At 34.2% G+C, this 9,976-nt stretch overlaps 2 protein-coding genes across 2 annotated transcripts; one reads left to right on the forward strand and one right to left on the reverse strand.

Moving 5' to 3' along the window:
* Positions 1-628: 628 nt before the first annotated feature.
* On the reverse strand, positions 629-5,709 carry LOC121971558 (bifunctional phosphatase IMPL2, chloroplastic-like). Its single transcript, XM_042522880.1, has 9 exons — positions 5,335-5,709; positions 5,166-5,244; positions 4,978-5,072; positions 4,827-4,876; positions 2,406-2,530; positions 2,210-2,276; positions 2,045-2,134; positions 1,360-1,471; positions 629-1,016 (listed from the first exon to the last, which is right to left on the reverse strand). Exons 1-9 carry the CDS (start codon positions 5,660-5,662, stop codon positions 946-948), a joined length of 1,017 nt encoding a protein of 338 aa, XP_042378814.1. The 5' UTR covers positions 5,663-5,709; the 3' UTR covers positions 629-945.
* A 634-nt stretch (positions 5,710-6,343) lies between these two features.
* LOC121971559 (putative B3 domain-containing protein Os04g0347400) lies at positions 6,344-9,595 on the forward strand. Its single transcript, XM_042522881.1, has 4 exons — positions 6,344-6,574; positions 8,623-8,929; positions 9,000-9,160; positions 9,226-9,595. Exons 1-4 carry the CDS (start codon positions 6,515-6,517, stop codon positions 9,466-9,468), a joined length of 771 nt encoding a protein of 256 aa, XP_042378815.1. The 5' UTR covers positions 6,344-6,514; the 3' UTR covers positions 9,469-9,595.
* The last annotated feature ends 381 nt before the right edge of the window (positions 9,596-9,976 follow it).

The following is a 9,976-nucleotide window of genomic DNA, read 5'->3' on the forward strand; positions in this document are numbered from 1 at the left end:
AACTATGCAAGTATTGTATATATAATTTAATTATTACAAATAATTAAACTATATTGAATTTTATACTATTAACTAATCAGATAAAGTAAAATAAATAATTATAATATTAAATAGTAAATAAATTAATTGATGAAATAATTAATTAAAAAACTGTATCATTAATTAATTATTTATTCTTAATCCTATTAATTTTGTTCTCAACTTGATTTGTATTATTGAATAGATTTTAATCTTATCAAAGATTTTATTAAGTTTAATTCACTGATCTTTCTACAATCAATTGACTAAATAAGTCAATTGGGTATTCACCAATGTTTTTTTCCGAATCGACTAGGGAGATTTAATTCATAAAAAATAATGAAATATAAAGGATATTGGGTATCTTAGTTGTCTAGAATAAAATAGTCATGGTCAGATACTCAACAGACAAGAATCATAAATCTTATAACCCTGATAAGTTGGTCCTTGAGCGATAGATTATCTTAGAAAAATAGAGATAGAATCAGGAGCGATAGATTGCCGTAGAAAAATAGAGATAGAATCTCCAGAAGAACAATTCCCTGGAAAATAAAATCTCTCCCACTTAAAAAGACCATTTGATTACAGCTCATTGTTGTGAGACAAAAACTTGAAAGTAAAATTAGATTTGGCACCAGTGGCTGCTGTGTGAGTTTACATGTTTTAAAAAAATAAATACACCCTAGGAACTAATGGCTGAAGAAAAGCATAAATTGAACTGAACAGATTTTCCAGACTACGCAACCATCACTAACATTTAAGTTATTTACTACCATTGTTCACCTTAACAATTGGGGAATGATTCCCAACAGACTATCATCTGCAAGGAACTAGGAACTGTGACCAAACATTGGCTAAATCATGTCATCCTTCACTCTTTCAGATGCTAATCAACCATTTTAAAGTAACAGCATCTACCTGTCGAGTTTACTTCCACTGTAGTTCATCCAAAGCTTGCTTGTGGATATTGGAGTCCCCTGCCGCGATGACATTAAAACCTGAAATAAGGTATGCACCACCATGCTGCTTAGGGCTTAGCTTACAAGGTACAAAAATCATAAAGCTGTAAAATTTGCAACTAAGGCCACTATCCTGCTCCATACCAAGGTTAATGTTAGTAAGCCATTAGACTATGAGAACTTCAGTCTGACGAGTGGATAATTGAGTTTCCAAAAGATTGGCAGTGGGATACAGTAAAGCACTTCAAATTGCATGGACAGAGTATCGATGGAATGGTAACAACAATTGCATCAAATCAAAGGAGTTAACTTCCACAGAGAACAAAATATGCACTTTATGCCATGAGATTAAATTAAACTGCGGAAAATAAATAAGTCATACTTGCTGGATGTGAATTGAGAGTGGCATCCCATTGAACGTCAAGCCCTTTCCAATCAGTTATTGATCCTCCAGCGCCTTCTATTACAGGTACCAATGAGAGGACGTCATAGGGCTGAGCATTGAGAAAATAAATGAGCAGAAAACACTGGAGATGTATTGTTCATAATAATAGTTTGTATTACAATATTTTTCAACATTCTTTTACAAGAGAAATATTGGAGTATGCGTGACATTCATATCACTTGAAGTATGCTTAACAAAAGCACTTGATTCTTTGCTAGTTCAGAAACCTTCAATTTTATCAATTTACATGGAAAATTTTCAGTGTTCGAAAGAAAGGGAAAGGCAAAACTTATGGTTTGCGGACTAGCAATCCACTTTGATCAAACCCGCAAGAATACAAGTAAAAAAAAATGGCCCGAGATACCACAGTGACTTATTCACACATTGACAGTGGATGGTGTGTTGCACTCATGTGTCTGCACAAACTTGTAAAGGTAAATTCCATTAACCCCAACCATAAAATAACTTGTTTAATTGATTGAAATTGTATATGACAATTAGACTCTTGAAAGAATAAAATGTCAGGCTTGGAAGTACAGGGTTGTGAATGAAAATTTTCAAATGAAGTGGCTACCCTACACGATTGAATACCAAAGAGAATTGTTGAGAACAGAAGTCTCACCTTAAGCCCGGACTCTATAACAAGATCGACAAATCCAGAAGCCAGTAGAGCATAAGCATAACAATCACATCCATATAGTGGAACTTTTACCTGGCATGAGATACATAAAAGTGTCTGTCACATGTATTCTATCTCATCGAGTGTACTAGAGAACGACTATCTGACCTTATCTCTTACACGCCAAAATGCTTTTTCTGCATCCCCACTAAAGAGATGAGGACTTGTTGTGTACCTGTAAGAAGAAACAATATAGTGACACAGTATTATCCCTTCTAATACCAAAGCTTTACAAGCAGTTCTACATCTTAGTTGAATGTAAAATTGTTATTTCTCAAATATCATTATGCAAAGAGACTTATACAAGTAAGCTTGGGATAGTTTGCTGCATGCACGTGTTGAAGCTGCCTCTCCATTCATTGTTGTTCTTCTCCCAGCAACTCCAACCCATCTTTCTCTTAAAATTGGTTGATCGATAATGCCAACAATCTAGAACAGTAGAGAGAAAACTTATGTGGAAGAAAAACTTTGGTTACACAATCATAAATGCAATATATCAGAATATACAATTCTTGATATATTTATTAATGAAACTAGTTTTGATAGGTTCATTAGTGAAACATTAAACAATAATAAAAGAAAGATTGTGGATTATTTTGTAAAAGAACATTGAGATACAACATTATATATGAGTTTGTTTCTTGCAAGGTGATAAAAGATCTGCAGTAGATAAGCATATCAGAATTGCTCTTCTATTCTCCTGTGTTTTCCAAACGTGTTCCTGTTTCTTTCAGCAAATAGCAGATTCCACCAAGCAAATCTTCTATTATTGAGAAGTTTATGCAGATTCTAAATCTGTGTTTGCAAAATCTTCTTCCATCAACCAGAAGACTCCATATACACTATCTTCGCCAAGTGTTCAAGGGATCACCAAAGAGATCACTCAACTCATCAACCATATGGTTTTCTTGGGAGTAGACCTTATATCATTGGTATATCAGTTGAGAAGTACTAAAAATTTCTTAAGTGGCATACCTACCAAAGTACATTACTTCAGTTTGTGTCATCATTGTTTAATGATTCTACTTCTTTCATAACATAGACTACTGGATCAAACAACTTAGATTATAGATTCAGGGGGTCTCTGGGCACGTCTGACAACATCTCTCTTTTGTCTGGTCGTACACCACCATGCCATCCTATCCATGCTATTCTGGCAGATTGGCTGCGCTCATCGGTTAAGGATGTTGGCATAGTCACTCCTACTTCATCTTTACCCCTTTCTCATGTATTCTTCTATATGCCAAAATTTCCTTTCAATTTATTCTTTATAGCAAATTCATTAAATACTAAATTGTTCAAAAACTTTACTGCCCATTCAGGATTTAAGCACAGGGAAAGTAATTGATAGAAGACGTGAATATTGAGGATTATATCAGTTTGCATTATCTAATAGTTGAATCTTCTCAACTCCAAATCCATATTCACCTGGGCCGTCCTAGCCTATAAGAAAATGCTTCCAATTTGTCTAATTTTCAAAGTCTAAAATTTGGATGTTGCCAATTAGGAAAACATATAGAAAACGTCTCCTAATGCATTCTGATATTTTGGCTTACTCATATGTATTAACTTATTGGTATGAACATTTTAAACACCATGATAAATCAGAATGCTTCATATCCATAAGGTAATACATATAATAATTCTAAAAGTCAAATATAGTTGGTTAAACACAAGAATTTAGTTGGAAAGCCGAACTATCTTACTTTACTAGATTTGGCATCTCAAACAATAAATTCCTTGATGCCAAAAGTACGTGATCATTGGGAAGCAACTCTAAGAAATCTTAAATATCTTAGGAACACCCATGAATAGGCCTCTTATACCATAATCATGATCATCAACTAAATTCGGGATATTCGGACACAGATCAGGCAAGCACTCCCACATATGGGAGATTCACATGATATTAATATTTTGGAAGAGCAAAAAGTAAAACCAATGTGGCTGGATTGACTGCAAAAGTTGACCATGACCAATATCTATATGAGCTCATCTAGCTCAAACATTTAATGACAAAATTGAGTAATGCTCCTAAAGAGTCAATAAAGTTATATTATGCGCTGCTTCTAGTCTTATTAAGGATGATACATAGTAACGTCAATGTCACTTCGTCTGAGAAAAAAGTGTAATCCAAGGAGATCATTGCCTTTTTTCCTATAAACACAAATCCAAGTGATGCAACCTAACTTAAAATCAGCCATGTAATCTAATTGTTCAAAACTTGCAATGAATTTTTTTTATATACACCACATACAAGCTTAACATTCATTAACCTAGTGAAAACTCAAAAGAATACATAAAATATAAGTTTAAGACAGCATAAAAACCCTAGGCACATCTAATTATATTTAGTGTAGTTCATCAGAAAATAAATTAGTATGATGGATACAAAACTGTAACATAAGTGTACTGTCTATTGAGCCAGACAAACTCGGTTGAATTCAGAGTATCCACATTACTTGTTTATCCTATTAAAAGGAATTTTAACTCTTGCCATTTATCTTCAATCCTAGTACTGTGTTGGAATGAAGATTGTACAATTGTGAGCGAGGATCAAAAGTGGCAAAAGATTGGGGATTAATAATTGTTAATCTTGCTAACCATACTGAAAACATAGAAACATGTAAACTCATTATAACAGAACATATTCATTGATACATTGTAAAGGGAAACATACTAGGTAAAAGAAAATAAATAGCTCCTAATGTAGTATGAATCATACAGGTTTCCCTTTGTGCAGAAGGGCAATGAGAGTTCCAAACAAAGGCTTCCCTGCAAACCATAGTAAAGACAAAGCGATCAGCAGAGGCACTCCCAAGTTCTGATACACCTTTGAAGAAATAATTAACCAGCAAACTGATTAAGCAGTTCACCCGTAATGAAGCTCTTAGTGCCATCAATTGGGTCCAGAACCCAGACATAGTCAGCAGACTCCTCCTTGCATCTCCAACCATTCTCCTCCCCGAAACTGCACCAATCGTCTCCCAGATCAATATCCCTCTTTTGTTACTAGCTAGCAGAACAGAATGAAAAACAAAGCTAAAAAAGGTGACTTCCTTACATAGCATGCCGAGGAAAGGTCTCCAATATGATCGAAACCATGGAATCCTCAGCCTCCCTATCCGCAATCGTCACTGGGCCTACGAATACAGAAGGCGGTACAAAATAAATAAAATTTATATAAAAAAAAAAAAAAAAAGATGATGATCTTAGGGGCGAGGGATGCATACTGAGATCATCCTTGTCGATGATCACGAAGCTCTGGCGGAAGTACTTTCGGAGCACCTCACCGGCAGAATCGGCGACCTTGTTGGCCACCTCCACAAACCGGTCCACCTCTTCCACCACCGCCATCCCCTTCGATGGTTCCGGTCCCCGGATCGGAGCACAGTAGGCGGCGATCGACGGGATTCTCCTCTTCGCCTCGGGACAGAGCCGAAGGAGAGGACGGGTGGAGAGAAGGCTCTGGATCGGTGAGGAAACGAAGATGAGCTGATGGGAAGGGGAAAAGGAGGATAGGTCACGGGCGGCGAAGGAAGAACTGAAGGCGAGCATCATCGTGGCATCGACTGGCAACTCTTTCTCCTGCTATATTTTTTATTACATTACACTGAAGAAGAATACCATTTTTAGTAATCAATTAACTAATTAATTAATTAATAGAGCATTAATATTAGCCAATAAATAATTAAAATATTAAATTTACATCACGGGATATCTAGATTAAAAAAATATTAATAATATTAAATTTACATCAATATATTTATAAAAAGGGTTTCTTAAACCACAAAAATGTACTTTATAGATCTAATTATATTTCTATTTGTCTATTATATTTAAAATATATATATATACTTTTGCAAAAAATTAACAAAGCATTATTCATTTATAATATGTTCGAACACCAATATCAACCATTACAAAAAACCTGCAAACATTAATACACCATAATTAATTAATATGAAAAATGCCTTAAGGGTAATCATGAAAATATTACTACTTATTGGTGTTAATATAATGATTATAGTAACTTTGTCGCCACCATATTTAATTCAAAATTTTCCCAATTTTATGAAAATTGCTAAATTGAAATTTTAAATAAAATAATTATATTTTAATATTTTTGGTAATAAAATAAAATCAAATAAATTAGGAGCACTTTTTGGTAATTGGAGAAAAGGGCGGCGTATTTTGATATTTTACCGTTCAGTTTTTGTTTTTTTTCCTCCATTAACACAACTTTAGCAGCTGCACGCCGGCGGTTCAAATTCCTGTATTGATCACTTTTTCCTTGGATTCTTTTGCATTGGGAAGGAACCCTACGGCCTTGCTCCAAGAAAGGGAGGGTTTCTGCTCTTCTCCTGGATCCGTCGTTTTGGAGAAATCTTGCCTCTGGAGAGAAAGGCAAGGATGAACGCAGCCAGGCCGCAGTTCTTCAAAGTTCTTTTGCCCGGCTTCTCTGACAAATTGGTACTCTCCTCTATATGTCTGCAATTTTTATTGCGAAGAAGAAAAGATTCTTTTAAAAAAAAAGTTGTTTGTCCCTTGCTTATGTTGCTTCATTCTAAGTCTGGATCATATTTGCTCTAGGTTAGATGCTATCTAGATTTACGTGTGTTAACTAATCTGATTCAAATCCTAGAGTTTATAAAGCTTACCATTCCGCACCAAAATTCAGTTCCAGACTTGTAAGTCCAAATTTTGCCCTAATTCTCCAATCTTACCCCCCTCTTCAATTAGTTCAAATCAAAAACACTACTTGGAACCTTTAGACCCTTCCAGGTAACTATATGATCCTGTTAACTCTTGGCATAAATACTTTTCAAAAGAAGATCTTTGGAGAAACTAGTTGTGAACTCCCTTTAAAGTTGGACGTGGTACTACTTTCCCAATTGAGAAGGACATTTTGAAAGTACTTCAGTAAGTATATCTCAAAATTGCTTTGGAAGTAATTTCGTGATCTTGGTGGAAGTGAGAAAGCTTTTTTCTTCAAGCAAAATAATGATAATATTATAAATTCTTATAATAATATACATTTAATTAAATTAAAATTAACTATATATTTACACGATGTGTGTGTGTATATATATATATATATATATTTAAGTATATAACAATTTTTATTTCATTAATATGCACTATGATGCAATATCTTATATGTTTTACTCTCTGAAAATATAGACATCTTAGTGATTAGTTTTTGTTACTATTTTAATGGTTACTTTGATTTATTAAACATATTAATTTGCTGGTAAAATCTATTATTTTCTGTATATCATATAATTTTTACAGTGTCATTATTTGTTAAAGATATTCTTATATGTTAGCATGTTTGGAATGCACTCTCCCGCCCCTGTCAGATCATCAGAAAATTTGTTTTATCAAACATCTTATATAACTCCCAAAGTTTTTCTCCCTCAAAAGTACTTTGCAAAAAACTTTTTAAACTCAGCCTAAGTTTCTTGATCATAACTAAACTTTGTATGAATCCCCTTTTAAGTTATTCAGCTGAGGCTGAAGCCCTAAATTCTATTTGGAACTTTTACATTCTAAACAAAGCATGTACCTCAAACCCCTATGAGTCCTCTGGCCAAATATCTTTGCAAGCATGACCCCTTTGATTATTTAATTACTGGGTGCATATTGGCCAAGCTTCTTTATGTTATTGTGCCATACTTATGCTCTATCTTGAATCCCTCGTTAAGTTGTCTAGTTGAGAGTAGCTTGGCACATATCCCTCGTTAAAGTTGAATTCTTATCTATCCTTTTAAGTTATCTTGGATTTTTCCAAAATTAACTTTGAAATATTAAATTTTGAAAACCCCTAAATGGCACCTCTTGAGCTATCTGTTTAATCAAATCCATATTCTGAAGCTATGTCTAAGTCTCCTTAAGCCATCCCGTGAAAACTTAATCTACTCTCAAATCCCCCTGAACATTCTATAACTTTAAAAATTCAATTTTCCATTACAACCTTGTAAATTTTAACCAATTGTCTCTATGATGGGGCATTTGGATCCTTTTTTATTCTTCCAAGTACATTCTCTTTGCATCCTTCTCAATGCAAAACATGAAACCTTAGAGCATGATTCCAAAGTTTGAATGCCATATACATGCTCTTAATCACATGGGTAGTTATCTTTGTTTCCTATATGAGATGGCATACGCGTACAAGCTTCTTAAATCAAAGAGGTAGAAATGAGCCTTTTCTCAATGCAAAGGCAGTAATCATTTGAACTCGTTCCCGTCAGATTTAGATTTAGTTTTAGATTATATTGAGTGCTACAAGATCCTATGTTTTGATTCTAGCTTTGCATTGTATAAAGGGTCTATCAAGGCTTGATGATTTGGTTCTAGAAGACGCTTTTATGTTTTATGTTTGGTTATTACTAGGGTCAATCACTTTGTTTTTGTATAATGATCACATTATGTAGATGAATTAATCAATAGCCGATGAAAAAAAAAAGATCTTCAGTTAATACCAATGTTTTGACATGAGATGAATTGTTATCTTGCAGTTAATCCCTTGTGAATTCACCAAGCACCTTGCAAACTTGGATCACTGTCGGACAGCCACAATTCTAAGCCCCATGGGCAAATTCTGGCACGTTGATCTCAAGTGTAATGGCAGCAACTTATACTTCACAACTGGTTGGAAGGCATTCACTCAAGCCCACGACTTCATAGTGGGCTTGTTCTTGGTGTTCCGCTATGAAGGCAACATGGTCTTTACCATCAAGGTCTTTGATTTGAATGGTTGCCTCAAGGAGTATAATTATTACCCTATTAGATACCCAGACCAGAACACTGACAACGTTCCAAAGAGTAAGTAAATTCTTAATTCAATTCGTCCCAAGAATCTCATAGTTACTAAACTTATTGTTGCAATGCGTAGAACATGACAAGAAAGAAGATGCCACTGAGAATGACACTATTGAAGAAGTAAAACAAGGGATGCTATCAGAAATTTCTCAACATCCATCATCCAAAAAGAGCAAACAACCATCTGAATTCCATAAGACAATCAAGCCATACAATCTCAACTATAGGAAAATGGTAAGTTCCCTAGAAAGTTACATTGATTGAATGAGAAATATTTTGATCTCTTTAACACAATGCAGTGTGTTCCAAGAGGCTTTTGCGCGTACCATGATCTCACGGCCAAACAAAAGATTACACTGAAAGACTCAGAAGGGAGGTCATGGGTTATCGAGTTTTGCCCCGGTCTTAAAGAGAACTATTTCAGAAATGGGTGGGAGCAATTCAGCAAGGCAAACAATTTAAAACCAGGGGATCGATGCAACTTCCAGTTTGTATCAAAGAGTGAGATGTTTGTTAAAATAATAAAACTCAGAAAACATTGACATGGTTACTATCCTTCTTTTCCCCCACTTTGTTTTTCTGCTTGATATGCTTTTAGATGATCAATTCCCATGTAAATTCATCTTTTTTTGTCGTTGCCTCTTTTACTTGATAGGTATGCTGTTTCTATTTCATAATCTTAGGGTTGTAAAGGAGCCGAGCCAAATTTTATAGTGTTTAAGTTTGTTTGATAAAGACAAGTCTAAAATGAACCGTGTTGCTAAAATGGTTATTCAAGTTTGATTTGATTTTTTTTGTGAGATTAAGTTTGGTTTAAGTTTGACTTGAATTTGATTCATACTGAGTTCTTAATTAAAGCTTACTTGATTAAGGAAAACTTTTAGAATTTTAAGTTTATTTATTTTGTTTGTTTATATTTTTTTATTATAAGAATTTTATTAATGAATATAATTTATATATTTTATCTGTGAAGATAAATATTATATAGGATGAAGGCGTATAATCATGTGTAGGGATGGTTATTTTTTCCATGGATTCAGATCCTATGGG

This window comes from Zingiber officinale, chromosome 4A (assembly GCF_018446385.1).
Source record: "Zingiber officinale cultivar Zhangliang chromosome 4A, Zo_v1.1, whole genome shotgun sequence".
Taxonomy (NCBI): domain Eukaryota; kingdom Viridiplantae; phylum Streptophyta; class Magnoliopsida; order Zingiberales; family Zingiberaceae; genus Zingiber; species Zingiber officinale.

Coding starts and splice junctions, on each gene's coding strand:
- LOC121971558 (XM_042522880.1), bottom strand. CDS start 5,662: ATGATGCTCGCCTTCAGTTCTTCCTTCGCCGCCCGTGACCTATCCTCC. Junction 5,073..5,165: donor ACCTTTCCTCGGCATGCTAT/GTAAGGAAGTCA, acceptor CGATTGGTGCAG/TTTCGGGGAGGAGAATGGTT. Junction 1,017..1,359: donor TCTCAATTCACATCCAGCAA/GTATGACTTATT, acceptor ACCTTATTTCAG/GTTTTAATGTCATCGCGGCA.
- LOC121971559 (XM_042522881.1), top strand. CDS start 6,515: ATGAACGCAGCCAGGCCGCAGTTCTTCAAAGTTCTTTTGCCCGGCTTC. Junction 6,575..8,622: donor CCGGCTTCTCTGACAAATTG/GTACTCTCCTCT, acceptor GTTATCTTGCAG/TTAATCCCTTGTGAATTCAC. Junction 9,161..9,225: donor ATCTCAACTATAGGAAAATG/GTAAGTTCCCTA, acceptor AACACAATGCAG/TGTGTTCCAAGAGGCTTTTG.